General features: G+C 43.3%; 1 protein-coding gene across 3 annotated transcripts in view; it reads right to left on the bottom strand.

Moving 5' to 3' along the window:
* Nucleotides 1-519: 519 nt before the first annotated feature.
* Nucleotides 520-24,722, bottom strand: part of LOC135548741 (rabankyrin-5-like) — a 48,681-nt gene continuing 24,478 nt past the window's right edge. For 2 of the 3 annotated variants that reach the window (XM_064978626.1, XM_064978627.1), the window contains exons 17-25: nucleotides 19,769-19,925; nucleotides 19,287-19,487; nucleotides 18,253-18,429; nucleotides 17,604-17,751; nucleotides 17,226-17,316; nucleotides 16,928-17,052; nucleotides 8,084-8,230; nucleotides 5,058-5,148; nucleotides 520-2,881 (exon numbers count right to left, since the gene is read on the bottom strand). In XM_064978626.1, coding sequence (XP_064834698.1) covers nucleotides 2,749-2,881; nucleotides 5,058-5,148; nucleotides 8,084-8,230; nucleotides 16,928-17,052; nucleotides 17,226-17,316; nucleotides 17,604-17,751; nucleotides 18,253-18,429; nucleotides 19,287-19,487; nucleotides 19,769-19,925 — 1,270 coding nt within the window. In that variant the 3' untranslated portion in view covers nucleotides 520-2,748. Of the gene's footprint in view, nucleotides 2,882-5,057; nucleotides 5,149-8,083; nucleotides 8,231-8,394; nucleotides 8,445-16,927; nucleotides 17,053-17,225; nucleotides 17,317-17,603; nucleotides 17,752-18,252; nucleotides 18,430-19,286; nucleotides 19,488-19,768; nucleotides 19,926-24,722 lie in introns of those variants that run through there. The other variant, XM_064978628.1, reaches the window with a different exon arrangement.

The raw sequence follows: 24,722 nt of genomic DNA, 5'->3' as shown, positions 1-24,722 counted from the left end.
CACTGCTTTGCTTTATCTTGGCCAGGTCGCAGTTGTAAATGAGAACTTGTTCTCAACTGGCCTACCTGGTTAAATAAATGTGAAATAAAAAATGTATATTTAAAAAATGAAACAGACTTGCCAAACGTGGGTTTTGTTGTAGACCCACTTCCTCTCTAACCTGTCAAAAATAAAAGTCCCCCAAAATGTATTCCTTTATTGTCCACATGGCACATGTATAGGACTTTTATTTTGACATGACGTAAGCAGAATGGAAGTTGGTCAACAAGAAACACACGATTGGAAAGTCCTTTTGATAATACAATCCTTTAGATATTTTCTCAAATGAACCCAATCATCCTGCCCACCGGAATAGTAAGTTGAAATGGAATTGTATTTAACTTCTGGTTTCCCGCTTACTGTTTTTGTGCAATCCAATACAATTGAGAGAAATGCTAGTGTATGCTAAATACACTCACGTTGCTAAAAGCAGCTAGTCTTGGACATGTTTGTATTTAAAGTACAGAGCCAAAAACAAGATCTTGTTCTTATTTGATGACCTTTATGTAAAGTCGTCCTCCCTTTCGCAAGGAAGAAACAAGCTAGATATCTGAGCATACTGAAACAATGTGCATAAAAGATTAACAGAGGCAAATATTTCAGTTGTCACAATTACAAAAAAAGCTAACTGCATTAAGTACAAAACGGTTGTAGTGGTCAAAAATATAAATTTATCTGTAAAATTTAACAGACCACTGACAGGCCAGTGGTAACCACCAACTCATTCTCACATTCTCTCCCCTTATGATCAGAAATGTCATGTAATCTTGATAAAGTGCACCTGTTAGGTTTTGAAATCAAGAATGAGAAAAAATAATAATAAATGCCTGTTTTTGACACAGATTAATAAACCTAGTTCTGGATTTGAAGAAGGCATCAACATTTTCATTGAAATTGCTTTTTAGTCAAGGACTTTGCTTAATCTGGTCCGGGGAAACCAGACTGGTAAATCAAGACAACACCTGAATTGAGGCAATACCAATTGTTACATATAATAAATCCCCATCAAGTGGACTGTACTATAGGCCCGGATTAAATGGAATGTACATGTCAGTGATCTGGGTGGCAAACATAATTCATGAGGACTATGATTTCTTTTTTTTTTCTTTTTACCTTTATTTTACTAGGCAAGTCAGTTAAGAACAAATTCTTATTTTCAATGACGGCCTAGGAACAGTGGGTTAACTGCCTGTTCAAGGGCAGAATGACAGATTTTGTACCTTGCCAGCTCAGGGGTTTGAACTTGCAACCTTTTGGTTACTAGTCCAATGCTCTAACCACTAGGCTACCCTGCCTGCCACCCTTTACATGATATAATAATAAAAAATGTATACGCTTCAAATTAAATGACATGCATAGACAGGCATTTTATCAAACGTATAATTTCATAGCAAGGATTATTTTGCATTTGGAACTAACAAAACCTTAAATGGTAAAGGTTCTCAGTCTTTCCAGTTCTCATGGAAAATACATTGATTACACTTAGTAGTTGAGTGTCTTGTCCCATTTACCGATTAAGTGGTGGTCTATAAAGGCTTATGAGGTTGTTTTATGCAGTTACATTGAAATCATGTGAATACAGTATCTTTTTTTTTTTTTTTTTTACAAGCAGAGCTCACTTCCTTAACCAGTGACAGAGTTAAAATTTAGTGTTTCATTAATATTTTAATCAAGAATGTAATGTGGAAGCATTGATTAAAAAATATCTTATTTTGTGTGTGAAAAAGCTGTAGTCCCAACAACAAAAAACATGATCTGCTTCATAGTAACTCAACTCTATTCCCTTAAAATCCAACACACAGGCCTCTGATTCTTATTAGAACCAGCCACACAGACAACAGTAAAAAGTAGAGGGCAAAACAAAGTGATCATCTTAAATTGACAGAAGTAGAACAGAGATGAACACCTGAAAACACTACAACAGAGGGGGTAAACCCAGCCCTGCATCACAATAATTAGTTATTTCTATCAGTGGGCACCGGTGAAATTTTTTATAGCAATCCTTTCTTTAAAATCCATGAAGGGAAGTCGGGAGAAATGACAGATTGTGATGCAGGGCAGGTCTTGAAGAGCAGCAGGTGTTTTGCTTTCTGTCTCAGCAGCACAGTGCAGTGATGGATTCATTTGATGAGTGGACCAGTGAGTGGCTGCTACTGGAGAAATACTGTCTGTTCGTTTTTCAGCTCCCAACAGAGACAAGGGTCTAACCGCTCCTGCAATCTGACACCATTACATGTTCATCACTGATTCTCATGATTCCTTCAACCACATGATAAATTCTATATTGGGTCAAAACCATGATCAGTCCTTAGTAAGACAATCTGAAAAAACATCTCCCCTCCCCCCCAACTAGCCCAGTCCTGGAGTCACTGAGCCAGCAAGCAAGCGTTTCATTTAATCCAATTTCACATCATGATGACTTTGATCAAAAAAACATGTTTTATCAATTCTACTTCATAAGTCCTGCTAGAACTTTAACATATTTGTATAGACTGGAATGACTAGTACAGAGGTTGTGGTCCGTCCGATACTCTGTCCAATAACTTTCGAGGAAGTTAGACCTGGCTCCTACTGCCACGCCGCCACCTTGCCTGGTGTTGCCCAGCCCACAGTGCCAGGGTGGTGAGCCAGGCACGGCTGGCACCCCATAACGGGAAGATGAAGGGGGAGGGAGGTTCGGATGGATGGAGGGCATGCTGTCCGGTGCTGTTAGGACACCCCACCCAGAGTCAGCACGTCGAAGCAGATGTCACAGACCCTAACAGGCTTGTTCAGGTCAAACTTAATGATGGGGATTTCCTTTATGGAACACTTGTGGCAGAGCAAGCGGCCGCAGTGACGGCTGGGTGGAGACAGGGAGCAAGGGGAGGGGGGAGCGGAAGGAGATGAGTAAGAAGAGCAGAGTGGGGGAGACAGAGAGTTAGGTATTAAAGGTCAACAGGACAGACTTTCACTTCACTTAAAGGGCAATCAGATGTTCTAACGATAAAAGCACCACCCGCCACTGTTTTGGCAAAATAAAATAAAAATGTAACCACTCAAATACAGATAATATTTGACAAAAACTATTTCAAACCTTGTGTGGGAATACTTTGGAAGATATTAAATCACATGGAACTGATTTGCTGGTGTTTTTAGTCTTATGTCCATAAAAAATAATAATAATACAATCACCTGCGAGTCGCCATTTGGGGAACCCTGCTATAAAGTATTTGTTTATACAGTGCCTTGTGAAAGTATTCGGCCCCCTTGAACTTTGCGACCTTTTGCCACATTTCAGGCTTCAAACATAAAGATCTAAAACTGTATTTTTTTGTGAAGAATCAACAACAAGTGGGACACAATCATGAAGTGGAACGACATTTATTGGATATTTCAAACTTTAACAAATCAAAAACAAAAAAATTGGGCGTGCAAAATTATTCAGCCCCCTTAAGTTAATACTTTGTAGCGCCACCTTTTGCTGCGATTACAGCTGTTAGTCGCTTGGGGTATGTCTATCAGTTTTGCACATCGAGAGACTGACATTTTTTCCCATTCCTCCTTGCAAAACAGCTCGAGCTCAGTGAGATTGGATGGAGAGCATTTGTGAACAGCAGTTTTCAGTTCTTTCCACAGATTCTCGATTGGATTCAGGTCTGGACTTTGACTTGGCCATTCTAACACCTGGATATGTTTATTTTTGAACCATTCCATTGTAGATTTTGCTTTACGTTTTGGATCATTGTCTTGTTGGAAGACAAATCTCCGTCCCAGTCTCAGGTCTTTTGCAGACTCCATCAGGTTTTCTTCCAGAATGGTCCTGTATATGGCTCCATCCATCTTCCCTTCAATTTTAACCATCTTCCCTGTCCCTGCTGAAGAAAAGCAGGCCAAAACCATGATGCTGCCACCACCATGTTTGACAGTGGGTATTGTGTGTTCAGGGTGATGAGCTGTGTTGCTTTTACGCCAAACATAACGTTTTGCATTGTTGCCAAAAAGTTCCATTTTGGTTTCATCTGACCAGAGCACCTTCTTCCACATGTTTGGTGTGTCTCCCAGGTGGCTTGTGGCAAACATTAAACAACACTTTTTATGGATATCTTTAAGAAATGGCTTTCTTCTTGCCACTTCCATAAAGGCCAGATTTGTGCAATATACAACTGATTGTTGTCCTATGGACAGAGTCTCCCACCTCAGCTGTAGATCTCTGCAGTTCATCCAGAGTGATCATGGGCCTCTTGGCTGCATCTCTGATCAGTCTTCTCCTTGTATGAGCTGAAAGTTTAGAGGGACGGCCAGGTCTTGGTAGATTTGCAGTGGTCTGATACTCCTTCCATTTCAATATTATCGCTTGCACAGTGCTCCTTGGGATGTTTAAAGCTTGGGAAATCTTTTTGTATCCAAATCCGGCTTTAAACTTCTTCACAACAGTATCTCGGACCTGCCTGGTGTGTTCCTTGTTCTTCATGATGCTCTCTGCGCTTTAACGGACCTCTGAGACTATCACAGTGCAGGTGCATTTATACGGAGACTTGATTACACACATGTGGATTGTATTTATCATCATTAGTCATTTAGGTCAACATTGGATCATTCAGAGATCCTCACTGAACTTCTGGAGAGAGTTTGCTGCACTGAAAGTAAAGGGGCTGAATAATTTTGCACGCCAATAAATGTCGTTCCACTTCATGATTGTGTCCCACCTGTTGTTGATTCTTCACAAAAAAATACAGTTTTATATCTTTATGTTTGAAGCCTGAAATGTGTCAAAAGGTCGCAAAGTTCAAGGGGGTCGAATACTTTCGCAAGGCACTGTATTTACAATGTAAAACATTGGAGTAAAATAAGCTGATATTTTGGGTTCTGAAGTTCAACCAAGCTCACGGAGGCATTAATCGTGCTATATTACTCAAGGATCAATGGCGATACCATTAATTCATTTATAAGTTAATAAAAAATGTTGCAACTGCAGATTGCCCCTTTAAAAAGGACTGAAGCAGTCTTTATTAGGAAACAGTTTTTCCGGTTCTTACCAGTGATGTTTTCTTGTGGTGACTCCAAACTTGGCAGCACATTCATAACAGTTTGAGCCATCACACCACGGGGGCTCTTTGGACAACATATCTAAAACACACGAAAGGTAAGGTCACCTGCATAACCCTGGTTATCTGTTAATATGAGTGAGATGTATCATGTGGGGTTTGCTACTCTATTGGAAGTACCTATCAAATACTTCTCTGTCGTTATCAGACTGGTAGCAGCGAATGAGGAAACACCCTCACTTCCATAAAAGGAGCCACTTTCCCATCCTCTGGTTATCCTCAAGCATGCTTCTCTTTCTCACACTCTTGCAAACAAGAGAATGCGAGATACAGCTCAGTCATTATCAAAGAACCGGGGTTACGCAAATAATCTTAAGTTCTCTTTCAAATACACGTGGTGATATGGCCTACTCCGGTTTGGCAAAGCATCCTCTCCAAAACCAGGGTAGTCCCAACATCAGCACCCCTCAGGTCCCAAAACTATAGGAGTATGCACCGAGAAGGTGCAGGGACACAACCCATCGGGGAAAAAACTCAAAAGTGAAGGAAGCCCAGTACATGCCGCACAAAAACAGTGCACAAGAGGTAAATTTGTCTGCAGGAGAGCACTCTTCAAAGCCCCTCCGAAGGCCATCACCCTTGCCATTATAAATAAATATAAATGGTCCCCATGATCAGGCAGGATATAGTCGAAATGAGAACGATTAGGTTTCCCCAAAGCCCTCTGTCAAAACTGGAGCGGTGCATACCAAAACTGGCTAGACTGACAGTCCGCGCCATAGCAGTCAGAGGCCATAGGCATGGGGGAATAAGAGCCACAGTGGATGGCAAAAGAGATTGCCCTACTGCTCCATGTGTCGATGAGACCGGAGGGAGTGATGACATGCTGACTTCGACCAATGGCTAAAAACCTGAGAAGGCGCTGGGGGGAAAGCTTGAGGGAGGCGGGCACTCGGGGGAGGACACACATAGTGTGTCTACTCCATTCTCTCATATGAGCACGGTCATAAAAGTGAGCTTCTGCACAGATAGTTTTTTTCTTTCTTAATGCTCTGCATTCCCACTGCTGCGAAACTCCGAGTGGAAGGAGTAGCAACCGTTAAACCCAAAGAGAAAGAGGGTAGGGCAGAAAGCCGTAGACCCAGCACAATAGCTTCCTCAGCCACAAGGTCTGCCCCCCTAGGTTGGCTGACCCTTACCTTCCTTAGGAGGGTTAGAGGGCTGCATCCTTGATGCGGCTGCAGTGTAAAACTGCTTCCCAACAGGTTTGAACTGGTTCAGGGGCCAAGCATGAGTTTTGGCAGACTGTTGTGTTGCAGAGGACCTAATTCCCCCAAGGCCAGCTCTTTGTTCCCTGCCAGCTGTGAGCAAGATGCAGGAACCAACAGGCTGCCACAGGGGCCCAGGTCTGTAGGGCAGCAGAAGTTGAAGACTTCGCCACCTTTCTTGCGCATCTCACACTTGTGCCACATGGCGGCGACTTTTGTTGTTGGCTATGACTGATATGTACTTCTGGAGGCTGTGCTATTAGGCACGGAGTGGAGACAGTGCTTGTTGTCGACTAACATATAACTCACACAGCCTTGGTTTGAAAATCAAAAAGGTGCAGAGGGCACAACTGAACATTATGTGAACCATACCAGACAGCCAAGTGGTAAAGCCACCCTTGTCTCGTGGACCGGATCACCACCTAGCAGAGCCGGCTCATTAAGCACAACGCAATCAATGCTCGGCAAACTAAATACCAGAGCTAAGCTAGCAATAGCCAGACTGGTTAGCTAGCTTGTTTTAGCAGTGAGTACTAGTAGACTGGCCAAGCACAGGCCGGTACTCAGTAAAATCTCACTCGCAGGACTTGTTAGAGAATTTCCCAATGCAGGGGCCATAACTCTGGGGGAAAAGCATTACATAACCAGGTTATGCGTGCTAGTCAACGCTTAGCCATGAGGCTTTTGGTGTTGCTAGCTAATGTTCACTCACCTAGCTGCTTGAATGGCCAAGCTTGCCAGCACCACGTTAGCCAAAGACAACAGAGTGAATAGCGTTGTTTCTTCGGGTTTGAGAGTCACTTTTTACCATAGGACTGTAAGGTGTAATAGTAATGTGCGCGCTAGCATCTACCTCGTGACTACGGAATGCTGTGTCTAGCATAGTGCTAGCCAAAGGGAACCGCATGGGGGCAGTTCAGCTTCGGGTAGGTATTGTCCCATGACTGCAGTGTCGTGAGGTTAGCCAGTCGCTCTAGTTAATACAAACAAATAAACTTAGGTTAAACGAGACAAGAGAAGGGAGCTAGCAATATTACTGTGTTGCAGGTAGTAATGCTGGTGTGGTTAGCTTTCAACTAGACGGTTGGTCTAGTTAACGCAACAGGTAAACGTAGGTTAAACTAGACAAGAGAAGGGAGCTAGCAATGCCACCATGTTGCAGGTACGGTATTCTAGTGAGGTTAGCTTACCTCTCAGTGAGCTAGCCATGTTAGCCTTGCAGCGTGGGCTAACTGAGTCTCAATAGCTAGCCGTGAGACAGAAGTAGAAAAGGAATTTCTACATGAAAAAAACCCTTAAGATTCGTACTCAACCAGCTATATACTTCACGGTTCACTTGTAAGCAGATTAAGCAGGCAAACAGGTATCCAGCCGGTATGAGGAGAGCTAGAGTAGTGAGGAAGAGAAGCAATAAAAAACAAAGGGTGGGGGAGCGGCTCTTTTTGATAGGTATTCCCAAGGGAGAAGGCAGTCCTAGCGATACATCGAAACGAGTATTTGAAAGCAAACAATGAGAAATGCTCCCCTTCTTAAAAATACCTTAAAATTGTACCCACCATGACGATCATGATTAATGCATGGATCAAATTATCAAATAAATTCTTCTCTATGCTTAACTGATATATAACTACTGTAAAACTACGGACTGTGTTCTTATGAACTGTACTCTATGCTGAACTACTGTACAACAAACAAATTGCAGCGAATAGCATATCTATTCAAGGAGTACACCAGGACCAAGCGTCTCACCTAGAAGGCGGAAGAGCAGCTGCTTGGTGGCTACTTGGTAGTTGAAGATGTTGATTCCCTGGTTGTTGTTGAGGCCCATACGAGCTCCAGACCTCACAATGGCACGACAGAGGTTAGCATTGCCCTTCATGTAGGCCAGCAACAGAACTAAGGAACAAAAATGTTTGATGTTATTCTTTAGAACAAGGGTGTCAAACATATGGCCAGCGGGGCAGATCCCGCGGGTGGTTTGAGAAAAACATTTATTTTCTGCCATTGAAATTACTTAAACCAAATTGAAACTGTGTATAAATGATAATGGATCTACCTACATTTACAGTCTTCATTCTGTCCAACTTGCTACGAGTCATCGAAACGAAAGCTAGACAGTCAGGGAGCATCAAATTCCAAAAGCGAAGGAAAGAGGACTATTTTTAGCTCATTTTGACCGTGAGGAAATATAATACATTTTATGTTCGAAACCACTGTTCTAAAGAAAAACATTAACATCAGTAAGAACAAGAAAGAGGAGAGAGCACACCCCCATCCACAGGGCTGTAGTGAAGCGGATCGAGAGCTTCAAGTTCCTTGGCGTCCACATCACTAAGGAGTTAACATGGTAGACACACACCCGCAGTCATTAAGAGGGCATGACAGCGCCTCTTTCCCCACAGGAGGCTGATAAGATTTGGCATGGGCTCTTAGATCCTCAAGAAGTTCTACAGCTGCACCGTCGAGAGAATCTTGCTTGGCTGCATCACCGCTTGGTATGGCAAATGCACCACCCTCGACGACAAAGCGCTACAGAGGGTGGTGCGGACAGCCTATTATATCACTGGGGCAGAGCTCCCTGCCATCCAGGACCTCGATATCAGGCGGTCCAAGTGTAAAATCAGAACAATTGCCAAAGACTAAAGACAACCAAGCCATAGACTGTTCACTTGGCTACCGTCCGGTAAACAGTACCGGAGCATCAGCTCTCGGACCAACAGGCTGCGAGACAGCTTCTATCCCCATAAGACTGTTAAATAGCCATAAGACTACTAAAAATAGTTAAAGGTGCAGAAATTGTTAAGCAATTTCCTTGTTGCTAAAATTCTAATAGTTCACCTAATTTCAATTTATGCGACAAAACAAGCAGTCGTGTAGAGAATCATTGTACCATTTAAACTGCTGTGAAATATATTTTCCATAACCCAAAATATTATATTTTCTGCTGTTTGAAGCTGGTGTCCAAAACCAAAAGTAAATAACGCAAAAATGAAACAAGCACGGGAAGCATAGATATAGCGCACATTAAACAGATCTACTGCTTTTTAGACTTGCCTTTCATATAAAATGACAAATCAATAAATCACAGTCCTATGTGAATTTGGTCAGGTCGCCCAAAAAGTTACATATTGCAGCTTTGATCAATGGTTACCCGGACTATCTGCACTGACCCTATCTTGCAGTGGCTATGCACACTAACAATACTATATACAGTGCCTTCAGAAAGTATTCACACTCCTTGAGTTTTTTCCACATTTTGTGGTGTTACAGCATGAATTTAAATTGTGTCACTGATCGACACACAATACCTCAATGTCAAAGTGGTACATATAATGTACAAAAATCCTTTATAGTAAGCAAACCAGACTGCAAAATGTTCTTGTTTTTTACATTTACGGATAGCCAGTGGTACACTCAAATACGCAGACATCATTTACAAACAAAGCATTTGTGTTTAGTGATTCCGCCAGATCAGAGGCAGTAGGGATGTTCTCTTGATAAACGTGTGAATTGAACCCTTTTCTGTCCATCTAAGCATTCAAAATGTAACGAGTACTTTTGGGTGTCAGGTAAAATGTGTAAAGTACATTACTTTCTTTAAGAATGTAGTGAAGTAAAAGTCAAAGTTGTCAACAATAAATGGTAAAGTACAGATACACCAAAAAACAAATGAAGTAGTACTTTAAAGTATTTTTACTTAAGTACTTTACGCCACTGAATGCCTTGATTTCTTCAAACCAAGCTGCTTACCTATTGCAGATTCAGTCTTCCCAGCCTGGTGCAGGTCTACAATTTTGTTTCTGGTGTCCTTTGACAGCTCTTTGGTCTTGGCCATAGTGTAGTTTGGAGTGTGACTGTTTGAGGTTGTGGACAGGTGTCTTTTATACTGATAACAAGTTCAAACAGGTGCCATTAATATAGGTAACGAGTGGCGGACAGAGGAGCCTCTTAAAGAAGAAGTTACAGGTCTGTGAGAGCCAGAAATCTTGCTTGTTTGTATGTGACCAAATACTTATTTTCAATCAATAATTTGCAAATAAATTCATTAAAAATCCTACAATATGATTTTCTTTCTCATTTTGTCTGTCATAGTTGAACTGTACCTATGATGAAAATTACAGACCTCATCTTTTTAAGTAGGAGAACTTGCAGAATTGGTGGCTGACTAAATACTATTTTGCCCCACTGTGTGTGTGTGTGTGTGTGTGTGTGTGTGTGTGTGTGTGTGTGTGTGTGTGTGTGTGTGTGTGTGTGTGTGTGTGTGTGTGTGTGTGTGTGTGTGTGTATATATATATTTGTAATAATGACAATTACAACAATACTGAATGAACACTTAATGAAACATGTTCAATTTGGTTTAAATAATGCAAAAACACAGTGTTGGAGAAGAAAGTATATAATTATGTGTAATTTAAGAAAGCTAACGTTTAAGTTCCTTGCTCAGAACATGAGAACATATGAAGGCTGGTGCTTCCTTTCAACATGAGTCTTCAATATTCCCAGGTAAGAAGTTTTAGGTTGTATTTATTATAGGAATTATCGGACTAGTTATCTCAGTATTGCCAGCCTAATCTTGGGAGTTGATAGGCTTGAAGTTATAAACAGCTCTGTTCTTCAAGCATTGCAAAGATCTGATGGCAAACGCAGGAAAGTGCTGTTTGAATGAATGCTTACGAGCCTGCTGCTGCCTACCACCGCTCGCTCAGACTGCTCTATCAAATATCAAATCATAGACTTAATGATAATATAATAAACACACAGAAATATGAGCCTTAGGTCATTCATATGGTCAAATCCTGAAACTATAATTTCGAAAACAAAACGTTCATTCTTTCAGTGAAATACGAAACCGATCCTTATCGAACGGGTGGCAACCCTAAGTCTAAATATTGCTGTTACATTGTACAACTTTCAATGTTATGTCATAATTATGTAAAATTCTGGCAAATTAATTAAGGTCTTTGTTAGGAAGAAATGGTCTTCACACAGTTCACAACAAGCTAGGCAGCCCAAACTGCTGCTTGCACTGAATGCAAGACAAGTGACAATTTTCCTAGTTGATATTGCCTGCTAACATGAATTTCATTTAACTAAATATTCACGTTTAAGAAAATATACTTGTGTATTCACTTTTGGCAAAGTTGAAGTCGGCTGTGATTCGATGATATATTAACAGGCACCACATTTGATTATATGCAACGCAGGACAAGCTAGTTAAACTAGTAATATCATCAACCATGTGTAGTTAACTCGTGATTATGTTAACTAGTGATTATGTTAAGATAGTTTTTTATAAGATAAGTTTAATGCGAGCTAGCAAGTTGCCTTGGCTCCTTGCTACACTCGCGTAACAGGTGGTCAACCTGCCACGCAGTCTCCTCTTGAATTGCAATGTAATCGGCCATAATTGGCATACAAAAATGCTGATTACCGATTGTTATGAAAACTTGAAAATCGGTGATGCCGAATTAATTGGTTGACCTCTAATACTAACCTAAATGACAGGGAAATTAAGGAAGCCTGTATATAATACAAATATTAAAAAACATGCATTCTGTTTGCAACAACGTACTTAAGGAATACTGCAAAAAAAAAATTGGGCAAATATTTTGTTTTGTCCTTAATATAAAGTGTTACGTTTGGGGACAAATCCAACACAACACATCAAGGAGTACCACTTCATATTTTCAAGCATGGAGATGGCTGCATCATGTTATGGGTATGCTTGTCATTGGCAATGACTAGGGAGTTTTTGGGGGGGTAAAAAGAAACAATACAGTCATAAGCACAGGAAAAATCAGAGGAAAACCTGGTTCAGTTTGCTCTCCAACAGACACTGGGAGACAAATTCATCTTTCAGCAGGACAATAACCTATAGCAAGGCCAAATCTACACGCGTTGCTTACGAAGATGACATTGAATGTTCCTGAGTGGCTTAGTTAGTTTGACTTAAATCAGCTTGAAAATCTATGGCAAGACTTGAAAAATGGCTGTCTAGCAATGCTCAACAATCAAATTCTTCAAGCGCTGGCAAGTTAAATAATAAAAATGGGCAAATAATGTACAATCCAGGCGTGCAAAACTCTTAAAGATTTATGGGAAAGTGTTCATTATTTAAAAATACATGTTATCAATATGCAGGCCTGGGCAATTACAGTCCTCAAGGGCCTGATTGCTGTCAAAGTTTTGCCCCAGCTAACACAGCTGACTCCAACAATAACCTAATCATTATCTTCAGTTTAGAATTAAATTTGATTACAGCTGTGTTTGCTAGGGATGAGAAAAAGTGTGACACCAAATCAGGCCCTCGAGGACTGGAGTTGCCCACCCCCTGCACTAATTTTTTGAATTTAGTCTGTAAAAACAACAAGGGGTATGAACACTTTCTGAAGGCACTGTAAGTGTCATTAAAAATTACTTACACAAGTCAGACATTTGAGACTAAGGCAGCTGTTAGTAAGGACAGAAACACCCAACCCAAAGGGCCTTGAGATCCTGCCAGTCAGATAAATGATTACCTCAGCACCTTGCTCTCCTTCCTACCGGTGTTCAGGGCTGGGCGAGATATGGCCTGAAAATCATATCTAGACTTATGGGTGATTCATGATATACATCTCGATATGAAATGTTCTCTCTAAATAAGCTTTGTTGTACAGTTGTGGCCAAAAGTTTTGAGTGACACAAATATTAATTTTCACAAAGTTTGCTGCTTCAGTGTCTTTAGATAGTTTTGTCAGATGTTACTATGGAATACTGAAGTATAATTACAAGCATTTCAAGGCTTTTATTAACAATTACATGAAGTTGATGCAAAGAGTCAACCCTTCTTTTTCGAGACCTCTGCAATCCACCCTGGCATGCTGTCAATTAACTTCTGGGCCAAATCCTGACTGATGGCAGCCCATTCTTGCATAATCAATGCTTGGAGTTTGTCAGATTTTGTGGGGTTTTGTTTGTCTCCCCGCCTCTTGAGGATTGACCACAAGTTGTCAATGGGATTAAGGACTGTGGAGTTTCCTGGCCATGGACCCAAAATAGATGTTTTGTTCCCCAAACCACTTAGCTATCACTTTTGCCTTACGGCAAGGTGCTCCATCATGCTGGAAAAGGCATTGTTCGTCACGAAACTGTTCCTGTATGGTTTGGAGAAGTTGCTCTCAGAGAATGTGTTGGTACCATTCTTTATTCATGGCTTAGGCAAAATTGTGTGTGAGCCCACTCCCTTGCTGAGAAGCATGACACAGGACTGATGGTAGCACTCACCTTGTCTTCTCTGTATGCCCCAAGCAATCCGAAATGGGATTCAGAGAAAATGACTTCACCCCAGTCCTCAGCAGTCCAATTCATGTACCTTTTACAGAATATCAGTCTGTCCCTGATGTTTTTACCAAATGGTCCTGTTTTGGTTTCATCTGACCATATGACATTCTCACAATCTTCTTCTGGATCATACAAATGCTCTCTAGCAAACTTCAGATGGGCCTGGACATGTACTGGCTTAAGCAGGGGGACACGTCTGGCACTGCAGGATTTGAGTCCCTGGCGGCGTAGTGTGTTACTGATGGTAGGCTTTGTTACTTTTGGATCGAGGGAGATTATCAGTGGTCTTGTATGTCTTCCATTTCCTAATAATTGCTCCCACAGTTGATTTCTTCAAACCAAGCTGCTTACCTATTGCAGATTCAGTCTTCCCAGCCTGGTGTAGGTCTACAATTATGTTTCTGGTGTACTTTGACAGCTCTTTGGTCTTGGCAATAGTGGAGTTTGGAGTGTGACTGTTTGAGGTTGTCGACAGGTCTTTTATACTGATAACAAGTTCAAACAGGTGTCATTAATATAGGTAACGAGTGGAAGACAGAGGAGCCTCTTAAAGAAGAAGTTACAGGTCTGTGAGAGACAGAAATCTTGCTTGTTTCTAGGTGACCAAATACTTATTTTCCACCATAATTTGCAAATAAATTCATTAAAAATCCTACAATGTGATTTTCTGGATTTTTTTCTCATTTTGTCTGTCATAGTTTAAATGTACCTATGATGAAAATTACAGGCCTCTCTGATATTTTTAAGTGGGAGAACTTTTGGTGGCTGATTGGTGGCTGACTAAATACTTTTTTGCCCCACTGTACATGAAGTTGACGCAAAGAGTCAATATTTGCAGTGTTGACCCTTCTTTTTCGAGAACTCTGCAATCCGCCCTGGAATGCTCTCAATTAACTTCTGGGACACATCCTGACTGATGGCAGCCCATTATTGCATAATCAATGCTTGGAGTTTGTCAGAATTTGTGGGTTTTTGTTTGTCCACCCGCCTCTTGAGGATTGACCACAAGTTCTCAATGGGATAAGGTCTGGGGAGTTTCCTGGCCATGGACCCAAAATAGATGTTTTGTTCCCCAAGCCACTTAGCTATCTTATGGCAAGGTGCTCCATCATGCTGGAAAAGGCATTGCTCGTCACCAAATTGTTCCTGGATGGTTGGGAGAAGTTGCTTTCGGAGAATGTGTTGGTACCATACTTTATTCATGGCTTAGGCAAAATAGTGAGTTTGCCCACTCCCTTGGCTGAGAAGCAAACCCACACATGAATGGTCTCAGGATGCTTTACTGTTGGCATGACACAGGACAGATGGTAGCGCTCACCTTGTCTTCTCCGGACAAGCTTTTTTCCAGATGCCCCAACAATCTGAAAGGGGATTCATCAGAGAAAATGACTTCACCCCAGTCCTCAGCAGTCCAATCCCTGTACCTTTTTCAGAATATCAGTCTGTCCCTGAAGTTTTTCCTGGAGAGGAGTGGCTTCTTTGCTGCTCTTCTTGACACCAGGCAAAAAAGTCTTCGCCTCACTGTGCATGCAGATGCACTCACACCTACCTGCTGCCGTTCCTGAGCAAGCTCTGTATAGGTGGTGCCCCGATCCCGCAGCTGAATCAACTTTAGGAGACGGTCCTGGCGCTTGCTGGACTTTCTTGGGCGCCCATATGCCTTCTTCATAACAATTGAACCGCTCTCCTTGAAGTTCTTGATGATAAAATAAATGGTTGATTTAGGTGCAATCTTACTGGCAGCAATATCCTTGCCTGCAAATCCTTTTTTGTGCAAAGCAATGATGACTGCACATGTTTCCTTGCGGGTAACCATGGTTGACAGAGGAAGAACAATGATTGCAAGCACAACCCTCCTTTTGAAGCTTCCAGTCTGTTATTCAAACTCAATCAGCATGACAAAATGATCTCTAGCCTTGTCCTCGTCAAAAGTCACACCTGTGTTAACGAGATAATCACTGACATGATGTACACTGGTCCCTTTGTGGCAGGACTGAAATGCAGTGGACATGTTTTGGGGGTTTCAGTTCATTTGCATGGCAAAGAAAGACTTTGCAATTAATTAATTAATTGCAATTCATCTGATCACTCTTCATAACATTCTGGAGTATATGCAAATTGCCATCATAGAAACTGAGGCAGCAGACTTTGTGAAAATTAATATTTGTGTCACTCAAAACTTTTGGCCACGACTGAACAAGGTAAAATACAATGCATTGCAAACAGTCTGCAATATTTAATAAATTCAGGGCTTGTGAAATTGTACCTCGGATAAATGTAAGCCTTGCACAACCAAAAGACCAACTAATAAGGTATTATTTGATCAATATAGTTTAATCTCATTTTTGTAATAATTACTGATATGGCTTTCAAATATATGTCTACGTAAATGCCCTTTTTGTTAAATATTTCAACCAGAAACATGCATAATGCACATTCACTAATAATGATTTACTTCTTAATTTATAGAATATAAAACACAGGTCTCAATCAATCTCTCAGCACAAGCCCACGTGCTCGTCAGTAGCCAGCGAATCTTTATAATTCAAGTTTAGCCAAATTGGATCCATTTGCTAGCTAACAAGGTAGAACAGTTGAATTGTTATGAAAACACTTCTGTCCGTCTCCAACTGAATGTTAAGCATGCTACCGTGTGCACTTTGTTGATGTTAAAATCTACCTTATTTCTCGGAATGAGAACGAGTTGCCAATTCCTCATATAAATTGTGCTTTATGCTTATTGCACATTTAGTCTTTGGCTAAAATGCTGCCAGTGGTACCACAATGCCGTGTGCGACAAACTGATAATTAATTTTCCAGAATCAATGTTCTTAATACTCCAGTTTTAGTAGTTTCTGCTCTGCGTGCAATTTGAGTAGCAATTTGAGTAGTTGATACATTAAAAAAATGTATCATTAGAAAGGTTACAGTAAAAGGTTACTCCTCTATTACAGTAAAATAATGTCTCAAAGTTTTTCGGTGTCCATATGACTGATACTGTGGGACCAAAACTGAAATAGTGAGTTGAAACCGCTTGTCAGAGAGGAAGAAGTGATCTCAAATAATTGTTTTTTGCAAGTGGCGGGGGAAGGGGCTTGGTGTGTAAATGGGAAAGTGTACAGTCACAGCAGAAGGAGCGAAGGAGATGAGACCAAAAAGACAACAAGTGGACATAAATGCTCAAAAACAAAATTATTTTTGCAATACAGGTATCTGGAATATCACCCTAAAACATTACATTTGAATTAAATGTGATATATTACTCAGTCCTACCTGTGTTCCCTTCATTGTCCGGTTTGTCCAGAGGGTACTCAGGCATACATTCCAAGAACAGTTCAAAGATGGCCGCCGCATTCTCTTTCCCATATTGCCCCAGAACGTGCATCGGTGACTGCCCCCTACAAAACAAAGAATAGCTCAGTGAACAAACACATTAAGCCTTTCCCTTTGTCCTTCAACATCTTGATCTTACTTGCTGTTTTTAATGTAAGAGCTTCGGCAAGAAAGATGACCAATGTGTTTTTACATTAAGTAAATCAATTTGAACTGAAGTACTGTTGAGGGAGTGTACCTGAGATTGAAGGCCTCCGCGTCAATGTTGGACTCTGTGAGAAGGGCACGCACGTTATTAAGGCGACCCTGCATTACGGCCAGGTGCAGGGCTGAGGAGAGAAAAGACAGAAAACCTGAGTATTAGCACGAGCTAAACTGAGATGAGAGACAAAGAAACAGTGAAACAAGAGAGTGCAGGGTAATGGCACTGCATAGCAGAATTTCAAACTAATTCAATTTCAGGAGTTGGAAAATTAATTTAAGCTGAAACAGCCCCATCTACGGTTGTGTCCCAAATGGCACCATCATCTCTACTTCCCTGGTCAAAAGTAGAGCACTATATATAGGCAATCGGGTGCCATTTGTGTTACAGCCTAGATTACGGCTCAGTCAGTACCGTTGTTGCCATTCTCATCCAGAGCGGTGAAGTCCACTCCATTCTCCAGCAGCACAGAGCAGACAGTAGCCAGGTCCTGCTGGGCTGCCAGGTGTAGAGCTGTCTGTCTGTGTTTGGTCAGCTCATTCACTTTGGCCCCTGCCAGCAGCTGCAATGGACATACAAGAGTCAGATAAGAGTCGAAATCAGACACACAAGCATCTCAGACATGCACACAGACATTGGTTGCAATTCCAGGTTGTCTCTTTTACATTTGAGTTGCGAATCTCAGAACAGCATATTAAAAGTGGTTCCTGACATTAAAACACTTCACAATCTGATCATCTGCACACCATGACTGCAATTATGACGAAACACCCTAGACAGACAATTGGGGCTCTATTGTGCTGGGTTTGGATAATACCACCACACAGTTACAGTATTAAGCCATGGAGCATGTTGATTGGCCAGTGAGTGGTCAAGCCCACGTCACACCTGTAAGTTATAAATGCATCAATTCCCACTGTGCTACAGCGCCACGCAAGAGCGCCAAGATCGACTTAGGCTTAAAATAGAGCCCAAAGACACAGCTATTCACACAATTACAGCTTCTCACACTGGTGAGAAAGCCGCTTAGCTACTGGTGAGGTGGTAGGGTAGGCATCATTACTAGGTTGCGGACGATGATCTCCGAGCCAGCCTGAACAGCCAGGTGTAGAGGAGTCTGCTTGGCAGCGTCCTGCACCCGGGAGTTCACGTTGGCCTGGACACTGATCAGGAACAGAACACTCTCGATGTCAGAGTTCTGCACCGCCACATGCAGGAAGTTACGCCCTTTGTTGTCCACCTGAGAGGAAAGAGAAGGATGGTGGGGGTTTGACTTCATCATACAATGTTTGTAACAAAGTAGGGATGGGCACGGTTATTTAAATATCCGAACGGACGTTAGGACTCGGCCTACTTTTAACTCTTTACACTCGTACCTGTATATGGACACAAAACAGCAGATTTGAAAACTGATAAGCAGCTAAATTGGAACACAGTGGCTGTACAGTAACATCTTATACATTATGTCAGAGCACAAGGTCTCCACTTCACAGCGCAGTATTGTTTTGACTGACAGCGTTTTCTGAAATTGAACACCACGAGAAAAAAAGTTACTCCCATCACTCCCGCTAATTGGGTGACATTGCAAATGTTTTGTCGTCGGAGTGAGGGAACTGCTTTAAATAGGACTCAATGTATTTTGAAAGAGGAGGATTATAATAATTACCGCGTTGATGTCAAAAAAGCCATCCAAGGACCCGTAGGTCCAAACGTGCACTTCACATATCCAGATCATAAAACTCATGTCATTCACAGTGTCAATGTTTATGATCACTATGCTTGATGTAAAGCTACAAGATGACATAGCATCATATGTTGGGTTGTTCTGAACAGAAGGAGGCTGTTTGTCGTATTGTGAAAAGATTTGGCAGGGAACACGACTTGAATGCACCGGACTATTCTAGGCGCACTAAAACTACGATCGTATTTTGTAACATGTTGGCAATAGAACACGCTTTCAAATGATGGCTCTATCCAGAGAAAGTCTCCAATTAAGTTTAAAATATATATAAAATGTAATATTTATTTAGATTACCCAGATATATAATTTGAATAGTGAAATAATTTCAAATGCCCATGCCTGTGTATGTCTCTCACCTGTTCGGCAGCCCCGGGCTCTCTCTTGAGGATGGACTCTGCAGCCTTGTTGTTTTTGTGTGTCATGGCGCAGGCAAAGGGGGTCATGCCCAGGCGATCACGCGCGTTCAGACGTATGTCCGGGTGGGATATGAGCTGCTGGATGATGACATTGTGCTGGTTGCTAATGGCAATGTGGATAGGCGCTCGGCCCTCTGCGTCCTGGGTAGACACAGCTCATATTAGCCACAATAAACAGGGTTTGATGGGACAGACACGAGATACTCCTCACTCACTCATTAAGCATGTTTTTGGACCACAACTCTCAAAGTGGAGGAATCTAATAAAAGTAAGGAGTGGGAGATGCCTGTGCTTAAAGGAATGACTGCCTGGTGAAACTGACCTGTGGATTGACAGTCAGTGAGACTGCATATGCTGAAAAACGGCCTAGGCTCCAGGAGGAATAAAAAGCCTAAGGAAGTAAGTAAGTAAGTGAGACATACCTGTGTGTTGACATTTGCCCCAAACTCCAGAAGGCACTGCACCACCTCCTCCAGCCCCAAGCTGCCTGCCAGATGGAGAGGTGACTGTCCGTCCCTGGCCTCCTCATCCCCCTCTCCATTAAGACCTGGACGCCGTGGGCTGTTTACGTCACAACCACTAGTGGAGAGACCGGGTTAGATTAGACAGTCATTAGGCACAGATCACACTGGTTAATCATGAAACTACTTCCTCTTGCTGACTCATTCAGAACCTAGATGGATTCCTCAACAATGCTGAATAAAATATTTAAATAACGCAACAATTTCCAATATTTTACTGAGTTACAGTTCATATAAGAAAATCAGTCAATTTAAATAAATTCATTAGGCCCCAATCTATGGACTTCACAAGACTGGGCAGGGGTGCAGCCATGGGTGGGTTTTTGAGGGCATAGGCCCAGCCACTGGGGAGCCAGGGCCAGCCAACCAGAATAGGTTTTTCCCCACAAAAGAGCTTTATTACAGACAGAAATACTACCCCCCAATGTGGTGGTCCTGGGCTGGCTTGGTTACACATGGTCTGCAGTTGTGAGGCCAGTTGGACATACTGCCAAGTTCTCTAAAACGACGTTGGAGGCAGTGTATGGTAGAGAAATTAACATTAAATTCTCTGTTAACAGCCCTGGTGGACATTCCTGCAGTCAATTGTGCACTCCCTCAAAGCTTGAGACATCTATAGCATTGTGTGACAAAACTGCACATATTAGATTGCCCTTTTATTGTCCTGATCATACTGTTAATCAGCTTCTTGATATGCCACACCTGTCAGGTGGATGGATTATATTGGCAAAGGAAAAATGCTTACTAACAGGGATGTAAACTAATTTGTGCACAACATTTTTAGAGAAATAAGGAACATTTCTGGGATTTTTTATTTCAGCTCATGAAACACGGGAGCAACACTTTACCTGTTGCGTTTATGTTCAGTGTAGATTCAACTCAACTGGAATCTGGAGAATGATCACTCCACAAATAAAGAATGGATAAATGGGACTGCTGAAAGATGCCTAACATGGCAGCTCGTGTAAAAGTTGGCCAAACTATATAGGTGACTATGTTAAAGTAAATAAAGTGTTTGAGTTAGCAGCCAAACAACAATACGCTAATAAGCGGCCAAATTGGAACGTAGTGGCTGTACACTAACGTGCGATACATGACATCAGAGCTCTGGCTCTGCACGTCACCATATGGGTTTGAACGAGCACCGTGCCCCCATCCCTCACGGTAATTGGGCAACATTTGCAATGTTTTGTTGTCCAAGTGAGGTTAATGCTGTAAATTAAGATGACTCTGCATTTTGAAAGATGAGGCATTGAGGATTATAAATAAGGGATGCAAACTTGTGAGGGCCCAAAAAAGAGACAAAGACATTTAGCACAGAAACACGCAAAAAAAAAAAGCCTATTTTCAGAGTGGGGTTGTCACAATACCAACATTTTACTAATGTGATACCAGGCTAAGTATCACGATACTGAGTAGTATAGTGTCGTGACTTTACTTTCATTAATCTAATTACCTATTTAATCCACAAAATATGTTGACTTGTTACTCAATTAAATTAATTATGTTACAATTAACTCATTAGGATTTGGGGCACCATGGAGGAAGTTGTTTAGAGAGTTACCATCTCCCGAATTAAACTTGAAGGTCCCATTTCATTGATAAACAGCCATCTTCATAATTATTACCTCTTATCATTCTGACCATTCGTAAACTTCTTGGATCTGCAAAAACCCCAGCCTACATCATTATTCAGTACTACACATACTGGTTTAATTATTTATTTACTCGCTTACTAAATAATAACACAATATCTCCTTTGCATTAGCGTAGCCTCTTCTGTACCCTGTTAACTATGTGTCTATCTATCCCTGTTCTCTCCTCTCTGCACAGACCATACAAACGCTCCACACCGCGTGGCCGCGGCCACCCTAATCTGGTGGTCCCAGCGCGCACGACCCACGTGGAGTTCCTGGTCTCCGGTAGCCTCTGGAACTGCCGATCTGCGGCCAACAAGGCAGAGTTCATCTCAGCCTATGCCTCCCTCCAGTCCCTCGACTTCCTGGCACTGACGGAAACATGGATCACCACAGATAACACTGCTACTCCTACTGCTCTCTCTTCGTCCGCCCACGTGTTCTCGCACACCCCGAGAGCTTCTGGTCAGCGGGGTGGTGGCACCGGGATCCTCATCTCTCCCAAGTGGTCATTCTCTCTCTCTCCCCTTACCCATCTATCTATCGCCTCCTTTGAATTCCATGCTGTCACAGTTACCAGCCCTTTCAAGCTTAACATCCTTATCATTTATCGCCCTCCAGGTTCCCTCGGAGAGTTCATCAATGAGCTTGATGCCTTGATAAGCTCCTTTCCTGAGGACGGCTCACCTCTCACAGTCCTGGGCGACTTTAACCTCCCCACGTCTACCTTTGACTCATTCCTCTCTGCCTCCTTCTTTCCACTCCTCTCCTCTTTTGACCTCACCCTCTCACCTTCCCCCTACTCACAAGGCAGGCAATACGCTCGACCTCATCTTTACTAGATGCTGTTCTTCCACTAACCTCACTGCAACTCCCCTCCAAGTCTCCGACCACTACCTTGTATCCTTTTCCCTCTCGCTCTCATCCAACACTTCCCACACTGCCCCTACTCGGATGGTATCGCGCCGTCCCAACCTTCGCTCTCTCTCCCCCGCTACTCTTTCCTCTTCCATCCTATCATCTCTTCCCTCTGCTCATACCTTCTCCAACCCTTCTCCTGATTCTGCCTCCTCAACCCTCCTCACTTCCCTTTCTGCATCCTTTGACTCTCTATGTCCCCTATCCTCCAGGCCGGCTCGGTCCTCCCCTCCCGCTCCGTGGCTCGATGACTCATTGCGAGCTCACAGAACAGAGCTCCGGGCAGCCGAGCGGAAATGGAGGAAAACTCGCCTCCCTGCGGACCTGGCATCCCTTCACTCCCTCCTCTCTACATTTTCCTCCTCTGTCTCTGCTGCTAAAGCCACTTTCTACCACTCTAAATTCCAAGCATCTGCCTCTAACCCTAGGAAGCTCTTTGCCACCTTCTCCTCCCTCCTGAATCCCCTCCCCCTCCCCCCCCTCCTCCCTCTCTGCTGATGACTTCGTCAACCATTTTGAAAAGAAGGTCGACGACATCCGATCCTCGTTTGCTAAGTCAAACGACACCGCTGGTTCTGCTCACACTGCCCTACCCTGTGCTCTGACCTCTTTCTCCCCTCTCTCTCCAGATGAAATCTCGCTTCTTGTGACGGCCGGCCGCCCAACAACCTGCCCGCTCGACCCTATCCCCTCCTCTCTTCTCCAGACCATTTCCGGGGACCTTCTCCCTTACCTCACCTCGCTCATCAACTCATCCCTGACCGCTGGCTACGTCCCTTCCGTCTTCAAGAGAGCGAGAGTTGCACCCCTTCTGAAAAAACCTACACTCGATCCCTCCGATGTCAACAACTACAGACCAGTATCCCTTCTTTCTTTTCTCTCCAAAACTCTTGAACGTGCCGCCCTTGGCCAGCTCTCCCGCTATCTCTCTCAGAATGACCTTCTTGATCCAAATCAGTCAGGTTTCAAGACTAGTCATTCAACTGAGACTGCTCTTCTCTGCATCACGGAGGCGCTCCGCACTGCTAAAGCTAACTCTCTCTCCTCTGCTCTCATCCTTCTAGACCTATCGGCTGCCTTCGATACTGTGAACCATCAGATCCTCCTCTCCACCCTCTCCGAGTTGGGCATCTCCGGCGCGGCCCACGCTTGGATTGCGTCCTACCTGACAGGTCGCTCCTACCAGGTGGCGTGGCGAGAATCTGTCTCCTCGCCACGCGCTCTCACCACTGGTGTCCCCCAGGGCTCTGTTCTAGGCCCTCTCCTATTCTCGCTATACACCAAGTCACTTGGCTCTGTCATAACCTCACATGGTCTCTCCTATCATTGCTATGCAGACGACACACAATTAATCTTCTCCTTTCCCCCTTCTGATGACCAGGTGGCGAATCGCATCTCTGCATGTCTGGCAGACATATCAGTGTGGATGACGGATCACCACCTCAAGCTGAACCTCGGCAAGACGGAGCTGCTCTTCCTCCCGGGGAAGGACTGCCCGTTCCATGATCTCGCCATCACGGTTGACAACTCCATTGTGTCCTCCTCCCAGAGCGCTAAGAACCTTGGCGTGATCCTGGACAACACCCTGTCGTTCTCAACCAACATCATGGCGGTGGCCCGTTCCTGTAGGTTCATGCTCTACAACATCCGCAGAGTACGACCCTGCCTCACACAGGAAGCGGCGCAGGTCCTAATCCAGGCACTTGTCATCTCCCGTCTGGATTACAGCAACTCGCTGTTGGCTGGGCTCCCTGCCTGTGCCATTAAACCCCTACAACTCATCCAGAACGCCGCAGCCCGTCTGGTGTTCAACCTTCCCAAGTTCTCTCACGTCACCCCGCTCCTCCGCTCTCTCCACTGGCTTCCAGTTGAAGCTCGCATCCGCTACAAGACCATGGTGCTTGCCTACGGAGCTGTGAGGGGAACGGCACCGCAGTACCTCCAGGCTCTGATCAGGCCCTACACCCAAGCAAGGGCACTGCGTTCATCCACCTCTGGCCTGCTCGCCTCCCTACCATTGAGGAAGTACAGTTCCCGCTCAGCCCAGTCAAAACTGTTCGCTGCTCTGGCCCCCCAATGGTGGAACAAACTCCCTCACGACGCCAGGACAGCGGAGTCAATCACCACCTTCCGGAGACACCTGAAACCCCACCTCTTCAAGGAATACCTAGGATAGGATAAGTAATCCTTCTCACCACCCCCCCCCTCCTAATGATTTAGATGCACTATTGTAAAGTGGCTGTTCCACTGGATGTCAGAAGGTGAATTCACCAATTTGTAAGTCGCTCTGGATAAGAGCG

The sequence above is a fragment of the Oncorhynchus masou genome, chromosome 11, assembly GCF_036934945.1.
Source record: "Oncorhynchus masou masou isolate Uvic2021 chromosome 11, UVic_Omas_1.1, whole genome shotgun sequence".
Taxonomy (NCBI): Eukaryota; Metazoa; Chordata; class Actinopteri; order Salmoniformes; family Salmonidae; genus Oncorhynchus; species Oncorhynchus masou.
This window is presented reverse-complemented; position numbering and strand designations above follow the sequence as displayed.